The following is a 19,642-nucleotide window of genomic DNA, read 5'->3' on the forward strand; positions in this document are numbered from 1 at the left end:
TCCAAGAGTGTCTCTCCAAGAAAAAACTGGTGAAACACACTGATCAACTAAACCCGATCAAAAAGGTCTGATTATTGCAGTAGAAAAGTGAGACATAACATGGCTGGTTTGCCTCCTGGTTGCCTGAATGAAAATGTCACACTTTTAGATTTATGTCTGCTGGAGTCAACTGACCCAATAAGCTGAAATCATTTGAGTTAACCTAAAAATATGAACTGGGTGTTCAAGACATTGCTAAAAAGTTCAAATTTGGCAAGCCCTCAAATGAACACCATGGCTCTCTATCTTCTGAAGGGAAAAGTCAGACTTGAAGTCTCTCACAGACAGTCCAAGACCAGGAATGGGTATCTGGATCAGAAGTCTGGGGCAGACTTGATGTCTTTCAGAGACACTAAGAACAGGATTGACTACCTAGGTTATACCTGAGAGGAGGTGAAGCTATTCCTTTCAGCTGGAGGGTGAAGACTGGAAGACAACTTTGTACCAAAGTCGTCTACTAAAGCAGAGCATCATGAATCTAGGAAATAAAGTGACATCCCATCTATAGACAAAAATCATTGGTGAAGCAGAGGTAATATATTTTTTGCTAGTACAGAACTGCTAATTTCATACTTGGTTTTGTCAGGAGTTTTTGAGACAGATGACCTTTCCGAATCTTGCATATTATAAATCACAGAGACTAAAGGCCTTAGTGCTGGAGAAAAGAGACAGTAAAGAAACAATTTAATGAACTTCTGGAACTACCTTCAGTCTGATGAATTAAGCTTTAGGCACTGTTCACAAAAGCATAACAGCGTTTCACTTTAAATTGTAAGTGTAATTAATTGTATTACCAGGACAAGGTTAATGTAAATCACAAGAAAATAAATAAAAATAAAAAGTGGACCAGCCACTTATTAACTGTCCAAAAAGTTTGGGAATCCATGAAACTTGTTCACCATTAGCAGATAAACTACAAGAAATCAAAGGGAATGCAACTCAGTGCATTGCCCTAACGGAGCCACAGAATCCCTTTTGCCTTCCACAAGTGGATTAACATTCCTGGAATTTGCAAGCAATATACAAATAGGCTTTGTTGAAGTAATGAGTTTGTAAAAAAGATGTAGATCTCTGAAAGATGCAAAACTTATTAACCAAGCTGATATTTCATAAAATTACATTAATTTCCTTATGATCAATTATGAATAGATAACATTAAGAATGTGCAAGATGCAATCTCTCAAGTACAAATAACAACAGCATGCACACTTATTCAATCTTGACAAAGAAAATATTGCACTAAGTCAACTACTTGAATCACAAATCCACAATGAATAAAATAAGAACTGGTATATTCAAGTTTTTGCACTTATAAACATTGGGTATTGGTAATTTTAAAATGTAGCTTTGCAATTTGGGCACCTTTTAAAATAAAGTTATAGATTAAATTACAAAAGTGTGATCAGAGTATTTCTTTTATACATTTAGAGCAGAGAAGAGAGGGGGAGGGGAAAGAGAGAGAAGGAGTTTAAGAAAATGAGAATACATCTTAGACCAGACTATAAGAAATGATTTTAAAATGAATTCCAGTTTTGACTATAACTTGCTGCACTTTCCCAGTGAGTATTCTTAGAAAAAGCACAATGCTTCACTAGCATAATTCTAGACAAACTTGGGGTGTTCTGAAATTATTAATGTAATATTCAGTAATTTTAACTTCCATTTTACACATCATGAAAATAACACCCAAGTCTTATGTATTCTATATCGGTTTTATTCTCTACTGAAGACACACCAAATACCATGCTCATCCTGGGCAAATATAATGAAAAACATGACAAATTTTGCAAAAAACCAAATATTTCCTTTTTTACAGAAAGCATACTTTTATAATATTTTACTGACCTTTCTTCCTTTGTTTCCACGTCTTCCAAAAAGTTCTTCCTTTCTGTCAATCCAATTTTCCTTACTAATTATTCCCTTCCTCTTCCTACTAATCCTAGGTTTACTAGACACAAAATGTACTCTGGATTGTTAAGCGGGAAGTTTTAGTTTTTAACAGTAACTCCACTTTGTTTTAATTTTTAAGTAGCAATAACTTACATTCAACCTTTCAAACTCACTCTCTCATTTACTCTTACTATTTCTAAATCAACAACATTCATGATGAAGAAAATATACCACAGATTTATGATTCATACTTTGTACTTCAAATGGGTTTGAAATCCAACTCTATCCATGCTTGGCACTTAAAAAACACATCTGTTTGCATATTTATATAAAAAAAGGGCTTAAAACAGTTGCGCTGGTCCTTGTGATTATAACATGGTGACAATGTGGTCTACTTGAAATGGTATTTCTTCAAGACACGGTAATGAAAAAGATTAAAAACGCCCTCAGTAGAAACTTGATTATGCATATAAATATAAACAGCCTTATGAAAGGCTCAAAACTCACGTGCCTGTAGCACCTGACACTACAACTTTATAAATTACCTACTGGTACTTGATATTTAAGTACCTGACATCTCTTAATATCATAATGCCCTAAACAATCTCTCATGCCATCTGCAAGTAGGGCTGACTAGGTCCGACACAAGAAAAAATTCATGGAACTTAATGCCACCCTCTGTTGCAAGTCTATCTGTTAATACACAGATAAATCCTGATTGCCTTTTCAACAGGTACCAAATCAGGCTCCTAATAGTAGAAATAAAGACAACTGAATTCCATCCATTCTTATTAAAATATGTAAACATTTGGTTAAAACCTACAAAATATCAAGATACTAAATTATACCTTTTGTACCTTTATAACCAATGACACTATTCAATAAAAATTAAGGTGTTTTATGTGACGTATGCTGATTACGTTTTGTTAAGAAACTAAAAAGATTAATTTAAAAGATCATGGACTGGCAGGATCAAAAAGTTCGGTGATCGTGTATTACAACGGAATAACTCTTGTATTTACATGTGAAAGACTTAAAACTACCTATACTACATATATACAAATGCTAATGTAAATAACACTTCCAGTTTTAAGGAAAAATTTGCAGGTCATTTACTATATACAAGAAATTCTGTCTTCACCTTGCATAACTGTACATAAACTTGACTGCCTAAATCCACTATACCAACATTTATACACCTAATATTTCCAATACCTAAATGAGGACCTATACAGTACAAAATGCCCTATCCTTGTATTTCTTTTAAAGAAAAAGACTCTCCTGAACATTGCCTAAAAGAAAAATTCATTGGTCAACAAAACTGCTATATACATACAGCACACAAACCATATTCTGTCATCAATAAATATCAACACATTTTCAGTTTTGCATCAGGTATTCTTTGGAAATATAAAACAATACAAAGGTCCTTGTGCCCTTACAATATACAATTATCCTGATTGCATACTGAAATAACAACTATCATTAGTTTTTCCATTCATATTACATACTTAATAGTCAATTTCATAGGGACAATCATCACCATCTTCTGGTCCTCTGTTATCATCATTTGCTCTGTGTAAATTTTCAAAGTTACTCCAATTTCTATTCCTCTCATGCTTCTTTTTGGATCTCCCTGAAGACTCAGGAAAGCGACTCCTTTTTCTATCGTGGTTGCCATCATTTGAGCTTTCACTATTTCCACCTCTGCTTTCAAATTGTTTGCTTCTTCTTCTTTCATATCCACTATCATCCCCATCACCACCTCTATCATACTGTTTATTTCTTCTCCTTTCATGATCACCACTCCCTGCTCTATCAAATTTGGCCTTTTTCCTGAAGTGTTGTCTCTTATAACCACCTTCTCGGTCTTGTCTACGACGCCAGTCTCGGTCTCTTTCTTTATCTCTAAAATAGTCACTTTCTCTGTAACACTCTCCTTCTCTGTATCTTTCAGTATTCCTATAATGGTCATCTTTGGGATAGTGGTTGTAACCATAATCCCAATCCCTATCATCATAATTTCTTTCCCAATGACCTTCATCAGGGTATCTGGAGGAATCCCCATACCGTGATGGAGGTTCCATAGGATTTGGTCCACACCCTGGAAGACCAGGACCTTCATGCATTGGTGGCCCACATGGTGGCCCCATTGCACTAGGATTCGAAATCCCATGGTGTCCCATTTGGCTAGGTTCATGTTGTGGACCAGGGATACATGATGGTCCCTGAACACCTTGATCACGTCCTCCACCTGGTCCATACAATCCTATAGGTTGAGTTGGCTGAGCTACCTGATTCATAAATGGCATTCCTACCATACCAGGAGGCTGTGGACATGGCATGGTGTTAGGTGGTGGTACCATGTGACCTGGTGGAGGTATATATCCACTAGGTCCAGCAGCCATGAACGGTGGAGGAGGGACTGGCTGGAACATAGGTTCTATTTCTGTATTCATCTGTGCCTGCTTATTAGAGTTTTCTTTACCTTCCATCTCTAAAGCTTTAGCCAATAATTCCTCATCTGTTAAAGTACCTAAAGTCTTCCCTTTCTCAATAGCTTCCATGACAGCTGCTGCATGGGCCCTGGCTAGACGTGGATCACGGACTCTCAGATCTGTATCATCACTCTTTCCAAACACGTCACTAGTTGCTGAATGCTCTTTTGGGTCCCTCCCATGCAATATGCGCAAGTCAACATCTTCTTTGCGCTCTACCTCCTTTGGCTTAAGCTGCAGGACAGGCCTTAAATCTACATCACTAGGAGGAACTTTTTCCCCACTGGAAGATTTTTCCTCTGCATCTTGAAGCTTCGCATAATTCATTACTATTGGATCAGCTGCCAGGCTTAAACGTCTTTTTATTTCTTGTTCTTTGTTTTTAATCTCCAGCTCTTTCTCTTTAATGTTATTCAAAATCTCTTGTAAGTTTGATGGAATATTGATTTTGGAGGTATCAAGCTTCAAGGGTTCCTCTCCAGGGGAAGCACTGTTGGACATTGAAGGACTGTAGGGTTCCTCTTCCTCATTTAACACAGTTTTTTGCATCTCACTTAATTCCTTTTTGTGAACTTCTATTTGTCTATTAAGTTCAGCCAACATTGACTCTTGATCCAAAGTCCCATCAGCAAAACTGAATTCCGCAGGACTCTTTGGCTCTGTACTTATATCAACTACTTCCTGGAGTCTACGATCTAAACTCATACGTTTTTTGGGTTGATCCAAATCTGACTGGCTTTTTGATTGTCGTTTATGGGACCCTGGAGCATGAAATTCTGTAGTACTATCAACTACTATGTCCTTGAGTGGCGGCGTTAATCTTTCATCAAACTTTGTATCATCCTCTGAATCTGTGGAGGGAACCTGGATTTCTTCTGACTCTTGATCAGTTGGTAATGGAGGAGTATAGCTTCGCTCAGGTAATTCTGAAAAAGAAAGTCGAAAGTTTATGTTAAATAAACTACTGACATTATTAAATAAAAAAAAAAAAAAAAATCTAAAACCATACAGTGTATACTAAAATAACTGTACCTGAACTCTTGTGAAGAGGATTGCTTTGTACACTACTAATTCCTCCTACAATCTGCCAAGAACCAGTTATGTGATCATATATCCTCCTATGTTTTGCACGAATAATAACTCCAATTAACATGTGTGCTCTGTGTTCTTCAAATCCTGGGCCATCTAATGGAAGAAGGACCTGCAATGAAAAACAAATTTTAATTCATTCACCATGATTAGGTATTTTAACCATGCCTCTCATAAGGTTTGCCTTCTATTCAGAAAAGTTCTGATAGAGAAATACAAAAAAACTTGTGTAAATTTTCAGGATACCATTACTCTTATTACAAAGTGTGTGACTAGGCCACTTCTAAACTATCAAAAATATTTGTTCCTCAATGTATACAGGTGTTTGGCAGCTGGGCAAGAGGTGAGCAAAGGGAACAAGTGAAAAGTGAAACAGAGAATAATGCACTGGGACTAATGTTGTACTTTCCTATACGTAGTATCTCTAAAAATGCTAAGTCCTAAAGTACCAGGCAGTTTACACATATAAAAAATTAAAAATTATATAATAAATAATATATGACGATGGTATTTTCCTTTTTTACTGAACAAAAAAAATTACTTAGCTGCTAGATTCTCTGCTATTTTTTCAAGTTAGCTAGATGCAGTTCCTTTGCATCTGGGAGTATTGGTACCATTAATCTACTAGGAAAATATGATTGTATAATCCCTAGCCCTGTCAAGTACCACCACTATAACTCCCATGTTACCTATGTTTCTGAATGTCAAAACATCTGAACACCTATGTTTCGGCTGAACCTCATCCCAAGTCATTCTGCTTTGGTAGTTGGAATTTCTTTATTTGATCATTTCACATTCAAGGCTTTGTAATGACATGCATCTCCAAACAGAATCAAGAAATTAGGAATTTAAGACGTCTCTGTTGGCTATTACAAGTACTTACATACTTGTCAAAAGTGTCCAGTACATTCTACTACCAACCTAGCATTATCTTGAAGAAAACTATGTAAATGGCTGAAACAGTTCTCAGATTCTGATTAACTGCATACTCCACATGTTAAGGCCATACTGATACCTGTAGGCATAAATAAGGCCCTAAAAGAATACAACCTACCTGGGGAATAGGTTGATGTGATGCCAGTGGAACTATGTAAAAATCCTTCACAGCCTCCTTATCACAATTGCCAATGACACCATATCTGAAAATGTGAAAAAAAAACCACCAATGAACAATTGAAAACTAAGCATATACATACAATGTACAACTGCAATAGTTAACATTAAAAAAACATTTGCATCTGTTCATATGAACCATTAATCACAAAAAGCTTTGTTCCATGCTAATGGATCCTAATCACACCAGCTTCACACTGCCCTGAAAGGCACCATCTCATTCCTAGATGTGTGTTTGTTTTAAGCAGATCATGCTGCTGTATTACCTCAGGACCAACAACATTATGTTTTATTGTGATGTCCCATTCATTTGTTTTCAACTACTACCCACCTCCCATCAATTTTGCTTCAGTTCGCATGTGAATATCAACTACTATAGTGCATTTTAGCTAAATGGTGGCTTACTTGATGCAGTTCTGTTACTGTACATACTTAGTGGTGTTCAATAAATTTCCCCAATTGGGAAATCTGTCAATTCTTGGAATGTGCTTTTCTATCAGTGAACTCTTCAATTTTCTTGATTTCATTATTAAACAGTAATTTTTAGCCATTGCTCAGTATGTAAGCCCATTAGTGTTCCCATCTATTTAATTTTCCTGTGTTTTAGCTCTTGCTATTCATATTTAGTGAAACTATGTAACTAAGTTTTTTGTTTTACTAGTCTACAGCAATGGCTCTCAGTTTCTGTCTCACCATTTTACTAATATTGTATTGATTTTTCCATTAATAGAATAAAGGTAAGATTTATTGTATTGTGATCTGTTACTTGTATCATTCCACTTTCTTTGGGAAGTATAACCTACATTCTTCATATAGCCCTTCATCACATCCTTACAATAGGAGCTACATTTGATATGTTCTTCATGTAAAGGCGTGTATAGTGAATGTGAGTGGACAGGTTCATACTTGGTGATAAGACCCAGACTGATTGTTATTAGTCTTGGAAGAATTCAGCCACTCAATAAGGCATAAACTAAAACTTGTTATAAAGAGGATCTTAGCATGTGGACACACTGCAGAGTCATGGTGTATGTTATATGTTCAAAAAAGGAGATAATATTTGAAAGTACAGTAAAATATTAAAAAAAGAAGGCAATAGTGAGCAAGCAGTTTTAATATGTATCATGATCATGATATTCACATTAGGAAAATCTTGGGACATATGTGCCATTATTAATGAGTTACATATGCCACATTCGAAACAGAGACAAGGAAGATAATACAACACACAACATATTGAAAATGAGGGTCCCCAAACAAGTAAATTAGGGTGAGTGGTTAGGTGCTGCTTCAAGAACAGAGGTTGGAAGAGGGCAGTAAATACTTGTATATGGTCAGACATTGAAAACATATCAAGTATGGTACATCCAGAATGGATCCAATAATGTTGCTGGCATGTCAATCCTGCATCATCCAAGGTATTAACCTATTTATGAATCCTTTGTACCCTTCTTTATTGGGGGAAATGAGCCTCGTTTATGCTTCTTTTTATGGTTAAAGTATCAAGTGCAATTTCACATAAAAGTAAGAGAAAGGAACTGGAGGAGAATTTGTTTTGTGTTTTGAAAAATAAAAATTTACAGAGCCATCAATGTGGTAATGACTTAAAGCAGCAGATTCCTAGACAGCCCTTAGATTTCCCAAGGCAGCTGAAGCAAGTTGCCAATCGCAACGCTAAAGATTTCTTGCTACTGAAAACATCTAACATTAACTTATGTCTACTTGCTCACACAGTCTTCCAGATGGCCTAATACCATATGAGTTCTTTTTTAATGAGTAAGCAATACTCACAAGCTACTATTACTTATAATATAAACAATATTACCTTAGCAATTTTAAGAAAATAAGGGTTCTTACCTCTTTTTCGAAGAAAGATAAGAATATAACGCTATGTATGACACTTTTTCTTCTTCATTTGATGGCTGGAAGCGCACAACAAGGATTTCCTGGAAAAAAAGAAAAAAAAGAAACACTTTATGCATACAAGAGAATGATTTGCTCTTATGAATTTTAGAGATGCCTGAGGCACCTACAATTGTGGAGCTTTTAACCTTAGGAGAAATATATGTTTAAGGGGTTCACCACTTTTCATGATGATGATGGCATTTTGACAAAAGCACTAATTAGTAACTTCTGTATTTCTCTCTCTTTGCCAACAGTTATGACCCACAACAGTTTACTAAGAACCAGGCCTATATAACCTATTTAAGGCAATAAAGGCATAATGGATTTTTCAAGGAACAGGACTAAGGACCTGCCAGTACAGTGCAACTTAAAAATGACATTTCACAAAAATATTGAATTACATATGTATTCCCGCTTATTGTCGACAACCATTTGTTGTTTCTTGGGTACCTAATAAATGCTGAAACTAGCAGATCTAAATCATATATCAAAATGAAAAAAAGACATTTTTATAATAAAATAAAATTTTATATATACTAACATGGCCTATGTTTTTAACTTGCGTGGCAGCTAAAAATTTGAAATTTGCAGTAGCATTCGATTATTTTAGTGTAGGTGACTAGGTCCTGCCCACTATCGGGGGAGGAAAGGTACAACAGCACTGAATAGCGTCAGTCCGTTTATGCCTTTAAAGTCTGTGAGAGAGGAGAAGGGAGGGCTCTAATTCAGCAATTACTTGTTTAGTATATAAAACTTTTTATTATATAAATGTCATTTTTATGTAAGTAACTTACCAAGTAATTACATAGCTGAATCCCATATTGACAGGAGGTGGGATGCATGGACATACGTATCTCAAAAACTTTCAGTAGAAGAATGAATATGAGACAAAAACTCTATCAGCGTTGGTTAAAAAAGTTGTTGCAACCTTATCTGTTAAGAGAGTTGCTGCTGACTGATACTGCCTCTGGTTGACACCATCTTCACTATAGTGGCACAGCAGTGAAGCTGTGGAGCTCCCCTACATTAGTGGGAAGCATTGCAGCAAAGAAGTATTCCAAATGCCACAATGCATCAATGGAGGTTACGCAGTTCATGAACCATACAAGAGTGCCCTTGCCCTGGGCTCAGTACCATAAAGACAAACAACCAGAAAACTTTGTCACCTACACACTGTATTCATTAAAACCATTACCCAACTGACAAAAGAGACTGGTGGATACTACAGGTACATAGTACTCCCAGGCTCCCCAAGAGCTCAACAGCCTAATCAAGGCAAAAAGAGGAGGGATAGGAGCAGACTCCTATGCTCCCTCCCCTAACACCATGCCAGCTACAGACAACGGACCCAGGGTACTGCAGTTTTCAAAAATAGTCTTTATTTCACATAAGTATTGTCTCGCAAACACAGATTTGCATTTCTAGAAGGTTGACTGGAGAATCACCAACAAAGATATGTTATGTTTAAAAGCCAATGAGGTGGCTACGGCTCTAATCTCGTAGGCTTTAACTTTCAAGACTGGTAGGAGGTTCTCATGAATTCTTGAATATGATTCCAGGATGACGTCTCTCAAAAAGAACGATACTGCGTTCTTGGAAAGGGGTCTAAAAGGGTCCTTCACAGAGTACCAGAGCTTACTCGAGGGACCTCTGATCTTAGCGGTTATATTAAGGTAATACCTTAGTGCCCTGACGGGACAAGGAATCCTCTCTTCCTCTTCTGGTCCAAGAATTTCCATAAAATTCTTGATGGTGAAGGAACGAGGCCAAGGCTTAGAGGGGGGTCTCATTTTTGGCCAGGAAGTCTAGCATAAAAGAGCAGACCGCATCTCATTGTGAAAACCCTACTCTTCTGTCAATGGCTTGCAACTCGCAGACTCGACCAGAAAGAGTTTTCCTTGTTAAGTCTCTTAAGGAAATGTGCAAAGAGGTTCAAAAGGAGGGCCTGACAACCATTTCAGGATGACATCCAAATTCCATGATACTGCATTAGTCTTGGTCTCCTTGGTCACGTTAAAAGACATGATCAAGTTGCTGATGTCCTGACTGGATCCCAGATCGAGGGCCCTGTGCTGAAACACAGAGCCTAACATTGCTCGGTACCACTTGATTGTTGAGGAAGACAAACCTCCGTTGGTCCTCAGGAAAAGAAGGAAGTCTGTGATATTCGTTGCAGAGGTTTCAAAAGAAGAGACGTTACTACTTCTGCACCAGCGGCGGAATACTGCCCACTTCACTAGGTAGACTCTGGAAGAAGACTGCCGTTTAAACTTAGCAATTGCTTCCGCAGCTGGTTTTGAAAATCACTTCACTCTGAAGAGTCCCCTGACAGTTTGAACCATGCCAGAGCAAGAGCGGATAGGTTGTGATGAAACCGGTAGAAATGCGGTTGTTTAAGAAGCTTTGGCTTCTGTGAAAGGAGCCTGGGGTAGTTGACTAGCAGCTCAAGGAGATCTGGGAACCATCCTCTTCAAAGCCAAAAGGGGCTACCAAAGTCATCTTCGTGTCCTGATGGCATATGAATTTGTTGATCACTTTCCTCACCATGTTGAATAGCGTGAAGGCGTACAAGTCTAGGAAGGACCAATTCTGGAGCATGGCATCTGTCGTCCATGCCAGAGGATCCAGGGCCAAAGAGCAGAACAGCAGGAGGCGATGGTTCTTTGACGTTGTGAGCAGTTCTATTGACAGCTGTCCCCACAACTTCCACAGGTCGGTGCACATCTGTGGATCTAGCGCCCATTCCGTGGGAAGGACCTGTCTGCGCTGACTCAATCCGTCTGCTATTACGTTTAGCTTCCCATGAATGAATCTTGTCACTAGAACGGTGCGGTTCTTCTTCGCCCAAAAAAGGAGGTCTTTGGTGGCCTCGTAAATGGAGAAAGAGTGAGTGCCTCCTTGGTTCTTTGTGTAGACCAAAGCTGAGGTGTTGTCCCACATCAATGCTACTGTCATGCCGAAGGTCACTTCTGAGAATGATCGAAGGGCCAGGTGTACTGCCTTCAATTCTCTCACACTGATGTGTAGGAGCTTCTCTTTCGGAGGCCAGACTCCTGAGACTTCCATATTTCCCAGAAGAGCTCCCAAACCCCGATCTGAAGCATCTGAGTACAATAAAAGATTGGGGCTCGGTAGATGGAGAGACCTCCCTTCCAAGAGACGTTCTTCTGCTAGCCACCATCTCGAGTCTTCTTTGATTTCCAGTGATCAGAAAGATGACTGAGTCTGGGTGGGCCTTCCTGTTCCAGTTGGCCTTCAGGAAGAACTGCAGAACCCTCATATGAAGTCTCCCCAGGCTTATGAACTTCTCGATGGATGCGAGGGTTCCCAAAAGGCTCATTCAACTGTTGGCTGAGCAGGACTTGAGAGCGAGGAAGTCGCAGACTTTTTGAAGACACAATTGTAGTCTTTTGGGGGACAGAAAAACCTGATAATTCAGTGTCTATCATCATCTCCAAAATAAAGAATCACTTGAGATGGAGACAACTGTGATTTCTTCTTGCTGATGAGTAATTGCAGATGTTAGGTCAGAAGAAGGGTCTTCTGTAGGTCCTCCGTGCACTGTTTCTTCCATGGAGAATGTAAGAGCCAGTTGTCTAGATAGAGGGATGTACTGATCCCCATGAGGTGCAGCCACTTTGCAAGCAGGGCGAGAACATGAGTGAATACTTGAGCAACTGTAGAGAGGCTGAAACATAGAGCTCAAAATTGGAAGTTGGAAGACTCTGTTCTGGAACACAAATCTGAGGTACTTCCTGCTGAGATATGAAAGTAGACATCCTCCATATCGATGGTCACCATCCAATCCCTGTTGCATGAGCAAGAGAACTGACTGGTTTGTTTCCATCTTGAATTTTGTCTTCTGAATGAAGACATTCAGGGCGCTGACATCCAGGACAGGTCTCCATCCCCTGGATGACTTGGAGACCATAAAAAGATGGTTGTAGTACCTTGGAATGTTGACATCTTCAACCAGCTCTACAGCTCTTATTGCGAAAAGAGCCGACATCTCTTCTGCAAGTGCTGAAAACCTCTTGGAGCCCTACCAAGTAGACTGTCAATGCAATGGGCGTTGATACTAAGGGCGGGTTCTCCCTGAATGGGATAGAGTACCCCTCTTTGATTACTATCGAGACCCACTGGTACTAATCCTCTGGCTTCCCATTTCTCCCAAAAGCATAGGAGTCTTACGCCTACTGGCAAATGGAGGACTGGATTTTCATCCATGAGAAGAAGGCTTTGAGGGAGTCTTTTTGGCTGGGTGTGCTGCATGCAGATTGGAGCACAATCTAGCGTAGAATCTTGTCTTGTTGCCCTAAAAGGGCTGCTGCTGCAAAGGAGGGGTTGACTTCGTAATGAAATAAGGAAGGTCCTTGGAGCGTTTGGCTAAATGGCTAACAAATCCTGTGTCGACTTTTTCTGAATCTACGAAGCTATTTCTCGGACTGTGGCTTGAGGGAAGAGGTGCATGCGGTCCAAAGGAGAAAAGAGAAGTGCTGACTTCTGAGATGTAGTCACACCTTTGGTGGTAAAAAAGCACCAAAGTTCACGTTTCTTTAAGACACCCGTCGTGGATAAAGAAACTAGTTCTATCAAGCCATCCCTGATAGCTTTATCTGTGCAGGATAAAATCCCCTGCCAGTCTGCAGAAAAGTCCTCTGACATATCCTCACAGTCTTTGATTTTCTTTGCTAGTGCTCCCACGGTCCAGTCCTACAAACTTAGGACCTCAAAAACCTTGAACATATTCCTCATGATGTGGTCAAGCTTGGTAGTCAAGAACATAACCTTATCTGAAGCAAAGGCTGACCTCCTATTAGGGTCAATCAAACAGAAGTCCCCCTGGGAGGAGGCAACGACTCCCAAGGAGGGAGCTTCTCCTATAGCATATGCTTGGTATCTCTTAGAAGTGAGACAGGCGGGTGGAGTGCAGAAGGCCGCTTTGCCCTGCTCCCTCTTGTCCGACAGCCAGAAGTCCATTTCCCTCAAGGGTTTCCTGGATGAGGAAGACAAGACCAGAGATGTCAACAGGCTGGTTCCTCATATAGCAGGCAGAGGCAGGGGAAGCTGGGGTTGCAGGTGAGAAAAAGGATGGAAAGGCAACCAAAAATACCTAGGGAGGTTACAGAAGGGCGTGGAAGGAGGAGGCTGGTCTAATACCTCTTCCTCTTAAGAAATCGGTGAAGGCACAAAGTCAGGAGGATCCTGTGTTACTACTTGATTTTTGTGCAAGAGGTTCATAATTTCGTCCAAATGGCGCTGAATAGGATCTGCTGACAAAGTATGCTGTATGGGGCCAATGGTGGACAAAGGAATCAACTGGGCACTCGGTTAGTGATGCTGGAAGATTTGAGTTTGGCACCAAGTGCTTGGTGGGTGCCGAGCCGTTGATGGGGCGCTTGGCGGGCACTGAGCTTCAGATGCAGCTCAATACTCCAAATCCACTGGGCGCTTCCGTGAGAAGGGCAGGCACTTGGGCGGCAAATACTGTCAATGGGGTGAAGATCGTTCAGGGCTAGCCCAAAAACTACAGGAAGGCCGAGGACTGCACTTAGTATCCTTTGCATGCTTGCAAGGAGGCAGGGAAGAGCGTTTGGTAACTGTTATGTACCTCTTGAGAGGACGAGAGATCTCGTAAAAGCACCTCGGCACCTCTTGTCCAAACTGGAGTCTGAAGAACTAGAAGAAAGGTCATGCACTTCCCTATGGACACCTTTCCAGTGGCTGTCCACTGAGTCCTGGGACCATTCAACAGGCTCGGTTGAGGGGACGCCTACCCGTGGGCAAACCCCACCGATTTCCCTTGGACTACCAGTATGCCTTCTCCCTGGTGCATGGGAGCCTGGCAGTGATCTTGGTCTAGGAGAGCCAACGGGATGAGCAGACACCTCCTCCACTAATACTTGCACTTTTAACTAGCTTGATCCATAAGCACTTTAACCGAAGCAATTAACTGTTCCATAGTCGAAACAATGATCCCAAACTTCATATCAACATGGGCTTCTAGGCTAACAATGGTGTTAGGCTCGGAAGCATGGGGGCCGGTGAAGGAGTAGGTTTGACAGGTAGAGGACTGGTTAAAGGGGAAATAGGAGTAGGAGAGGGAGACCGAACAGGTAAATCAGTAATTGCGATTTAGGAGAACATTTTACATTGGCTAGATTCCTAGCCTAGGCTCTAAGAGCCGCTTTCCTCTTCCTGTCTCGTTCTAACTTATCTAAGTGAGATTTTAAAGTTTTCCACCTACCTTGACCCCAGTCCCTACACTCGATACATGTCAAATCAATAGAGCAAGTTTGTCCCCTGCAATTGCAAATCCTGCAACCTGCTCGACATACGACCACTCGCACTTACAACCGTACTTCTGGCAGTGTGGCTGGGCAGGCTGATGCATAAGAGTACACACCATAAACAGCTGACCACTTAGTTACTTGGCAACGCGCCATCTCGGGAGAGCTCTCTCATCATTCAGGCAGCATCAATTTGAGCTACCCTGCCCTACCAGCAGCACTGTACTGTAGACTGAATCGCAAACCAATTTACATTAAAATCAACTTCTGACATTCATGCACGAACCTAACCCTGTCGTATGCCTACCTGTACATAATATACATTAGATAAATGATTAAAATATAACAGTACAAGTACATTATGGTAAAAGGATTGAAATACTGATTGTACAGGCAGTCCCCGGTTTTCGGCGGCGATATGTGCCAATTTCCAATTATCGGCGAAAATAATCGTGTATTGGTGCCGATAAATACTTGAGAGGCGCTGATAACTGAAAATCAGTAATTTTCGGCACTTATTGGCGCCGAAAAAGTGCCAAATATTGCCGATTTTCACTTATCGTCACACCGTCGGAATGGAACCCCTGCCGATAACCGGAGACTGCCTGTACATTACATTACAGTTAATGTAGGTACTTTGTATAGCAAATATCTGATACTATGCCCTACCCAGTAGGTTCGACTTACATCCATTTTGACCTACAACCGGTTGGTTGGAACCAAGCTCGGTTGTAAGTAGGATGGTGCTTGTAGTACAGATTGGGTAGGAGTCATAAGATGCTTTCGTATGCCTAGTTTTGCAGCCTTTGCTGCAAAACTGGATACTGGAAGAGCTAGCGTCGGACATGTTGTGAAAAGTCAAAATCGGCAAATAATTCGCTAATACCGAGTCTAACGAATCCTGGGCTATTTGAAAATAGCTTAAATGCTACCAAAAGTTCGAAATACGTCACCAAATGGAGACAAAGAGCAACCATCCAGCGACAATCTCGAAACAATAACACAATGAATAAATGAACTGCAGTCATTAACCAGCAGAAACGGACTGACACTATTCAGCGGTGTTGTACTCTTCCTCCCCTGACAGTGGGTGGGACCTGGTCACCCCTATAACAATCGAATGCTACTGTGAATTTCAAATTTTTAGCTGCCACGCAAGTTAGAAACATAGGCTATGTAATTACTTGGTAAGTTACATATATAAAAATAAATGAATTACACGTAAAACGCTTCGTGTAATGTTTTTAAATTAAAAATTCTACACTCTAAACCCCCTTCAAATCCATAAAATTTCATGAAAAGAAATACATTACAAAGTGTGGGGAATTTTTTCATAGGTAATGATAATTCTTCATTAACATATGCAGCTGGAATTGTGGAATCCCGGCTGAAATCACAAAGTTTGCAGTAAGCATGAAAATTATTAAATTGCAATGGAACATGCTTATATGTATCTGATTTGTTACTGTGCACAGTGTAACAGAACTGCTAATTCCACTGCTCAAAAAGTCAAACACTAACCTATCTGGTGGTCTGGCAGCAAAGTTGTTAAAAGATGCCAGAAAATTTGTTAAAAGTTACAACCCATATATGGAAAGGCATTATATTGGAACTATTTATTACAGGTTGACGATCACTAATCCGGCAATCAGTAGTCCGGAACAATCAGTAATCTGGCACAAATTCCGGCTAGAGTAATTTCTAATGTTTCCGCACTAATTTTCAAATTTCCCGGGTCGCTGCGCTAACTTGCTCGCCGGCCGCTTCGATTTGGTGGCGCTGCGTGCTGCATCGACAAACTGGGGGTGTTCGTAAACGCAGGCATGCTTTTGCTGTTCCATTTTTTACATTTATTATTGTCTTTTGGCCTACGCTATGGTATATCGTATAGGCTACATATACGGTTGCCTAGCCTACATTATACTGAACTCTATTCACATATTAACAGTATTATACAAACATCAACTAATATGCATCTTTTTCATGGATCTTTTAAAAAGTTATGCTTCACTACATTGTATCTAATTGCGTATATTCTCATAATGCTTTTGTATTATAAATTGCGATCAATGTTTTGTTTTGGGAATCGATAACGCAGTGTTTATTTCGCCGCATTTAACTCAGTTCAGTGCGCTTTTCTTGCTTCTATTAAGCATAAATGAATATAGATACTTTATTTATTTGGGGCAAGGATATTTTTCGTTATACGAAGTGTTTTTAAGTTGAAATATAACTTAAGTACGTCTCGTTGTGAAATTAATTTAGCTACTTTTTTCGTTAACATATGACGTTCGCGGGAATCACGGCTGGCCGTTTTGGGGGCATGTTTGTTTTGTGTAAAAAAAATCAAGGTTCCGTTCGCATTTTCTCTTGATTTCATCATAATACGAGCTTTACGTATTTATCTTTTATCGGCGTGAAAACAGTAATAATTTGTATTCTTTCATGCCCAGTAGTTTGGATTAAAATACACTCTCTCCAATTTTATTTATGGTCGAGTTTCACCCATGTTGCCGATGCACGATAATTTACAGTCATTAGCAGCTTGAACATTGTTTTCTCAGCTTCAGCTACAACTTGCAGCTTAAAGTTACTGAGGCAGTATATTTCCTTGCCGATCTTTTCTCCAAAGCGAATAAGGGTATAGTGTAAAAAATATATCAGTCCTATTATACAGTACTTAACATTATTTGTAACATAACGACAGTAATTGTTTGACTGTACGATGGTTGAAATACAAGCAAAACAGTTGTTATCCGATACGATTAGTAGCAAAACAACAGTTTCCCGTTCGGTTGTTTATGGCTGTACGCATTTACGCAAGAGTATAATGTTACTAACAATACTTTTATCATTCTCTTTTACTTTTTTTAACTAGCAGATGGAATAAAGAGATGGAGGAAAAGAAGTTGGTCTATTTTAAGTTGGTCTCTCTCGCTGCCTGTGCGAAATCTAAAAATATTTCTTAAATATTTTCGTATCAGTATTAATTGCTAACCCCATCGTAAACTCGAAATATCGTAAGTCAAATTATCGTAACTCGAGCACTACCTGTATTTGATAATTGTCTTTTCTTTATTAACCAACTTGTACTGATTTATGGGATATTTTAATTCTAAGATGAGGTGCTTAGCTACTGGGTTTTGTGTATTCTAGCCTAATAAATGGCTAATCCGGCACCCTCCAGGTCCCAATGACACCGGATTAGTGATGGTCAACCTGTACTAAACTTTATTTTTCTTCATATTTTCATTAACCTGCACATACAAATACATGCATGAACATACACCACCGAAACAATGTATGGCCGTAGAGTCATCAGAGTTCACCTTTTAACTACAATTACACAAACAGACAGTTCCAAACTTGATGACAGGGTTAAGGGTTTGGAACTACCTTCCTAAATGCAGTAAACTGTGGGCAGTTACAGTTTACTCATCAATTCTTACAGCACAACTTTGCACAATCTTAATGGTTCTTGAAGAGATTCCAATGTATGGGGTTGAGATATTTTATACGTGATTTTTAATACTAGTAAAAAAAAAATATTAAATAATTAGTTATTACTTCAGTGTTGTCTACATATATAGCATATGTACTATAAATATATAAAAAGCACACTATGCAAAATTTAAAATTGAGCAGGTTTTTACATGAAGGCTAAACAAGATGGCTAAGATGAAAGTTATGCTTTACTTTAGTGTCTATAGATGAAATACTAAGTCAGATAAGATGCAATTTCCTTATGCTTCAAAATTATGGATGCATCTTTTCTGTCATACAGGTACTTTAGTAATAAATTTATTTTTTCCTTTCTTGCTAACAAATGGCATTCCAAGCAATGCCACCCCACTACACCACACACTTTAAAGCTACCTCTAGCCTCCACTTCTTTGAAAAGCACATAATAAGTACAAATTATTTCATATTTATTGGTTAAAAAATAAATCAAATCGATTGCTTCACATACTGTGCTCTAAACTTGTTTTTTTTTACCGAGGCACATTAGCACCGACTTGCAGGGGTGCCCTTTTAGCTCGGAAAAGTTTCCTGATAGCTGATTGGTTGCAAGTATTTTGTCCGAATAGCATCATTGTTTTCAAATAACTACCAAGTAATGCGAATCGAAACTTATTTACTAACCTTAATTTCTCCCTCAGATATATGTTTTGTCAATAAATAATGTTAACAAATAAAGAGATAATAAAGTATTGTGATGGCAAGTCTAAATTTAATAAAAACACCCGCCGAAGTCAACGACAGGAGCTTGTTTTCGGATACACGCAGCATAATTTGTTTACTTTTCACATATTTTAACACCAATTGGGATAAATTACACTAAGCATAAGAAAAACATGTTATTATAAACTTTCTTTGAATACTAGAATCTACTAAAAACATGGAATTAATAAAACTCGCTATCAGTGAAAACTTCCGGGGAGATAAATGGAACAGCCTGTGGCGGCCCGGCGGGAAAACTATCACAGGTGATTGTCATTGCAGCATTTTCCTGATTTATGCCATTGCAGCTTTTTCCTGATTTATGCAAGTGTTGAAATCAGTGTTATGTTATTGAGATTACTTTTAGGCTATATCTGCAATTAAATAGTTTCTATGCTTCTTTTTGTAGTGTTCACTAATAATAATATATTTTGGAGAAATTAACAACTTACTCTTTCATGTATGTTACAGCAGACAATGCGAGATAAGAAAACTTATACCGAGGTGGGGATGGAAGGGAGGGGGATGGGTATCGCGGTATGAATTCGTTTATAATTTTTATGCAATTTATGGAACACTACAGTATCCTCAAACCGA

At 39.1% G+C, this 19,642-nt stretch overlaps 1 protein-coding gene across 4 annotated transcripts in view; it reads right to left on the minus strand.

The window, feature by feature from the left end:
• Positions 1-1,732: 1,732 nt before the first annotated feature.
• The window catches only part of pps (protein partner of snf), a 283,257-nt gene continuing 265,347 nt past the window's right edge, over positions 1,733-19,642 (minus strand). For all 4 annotated transcript variants that reach the window (XM_067127353.1, XM_067127351.1, XM_067127352.1 and 1 more), the window contains 4 exons: positions 8,487-8,575; positions 6,571-6,655; positions 5,460-5,628; positions 1,733-5,353 (listed from right to left, as the gene is read on the minus strand). In XM_067127353.1, coding sequence (XP_066983454.1) covers positions 3,441-5,353; positions 5,460-5,628; positions 6,571-6,655; positions 8,487-8,575 — 2,256 coding nt within the window. In that variant the 3' untranslated portion in view covers positions 1,733-3,440. The remainder of the gene's footprint in view (positions 5,354-5,459; positions 5,629-6,570; positions 6,656-8,486; positions 8,576-19,642) is intronic.

This window comes from Macrobrachium rosenbergii, chromosome 25 (assembly GCF_040412425.1).
Source record: "Macrobrachium rosenbergii isolate ZJJX-2024 chromosome 25, ASM4041242v1, whole genome shotgun sequence".
In the NCBI taxonomy this organism is placed as follows: domain Eukaryota; kingdom Metazoa; phylum Arthropoda; class Malacostraca; order Decapoda; family Palaemonidae; genus Macrobrachium; species Macrobrachium rosenbergii.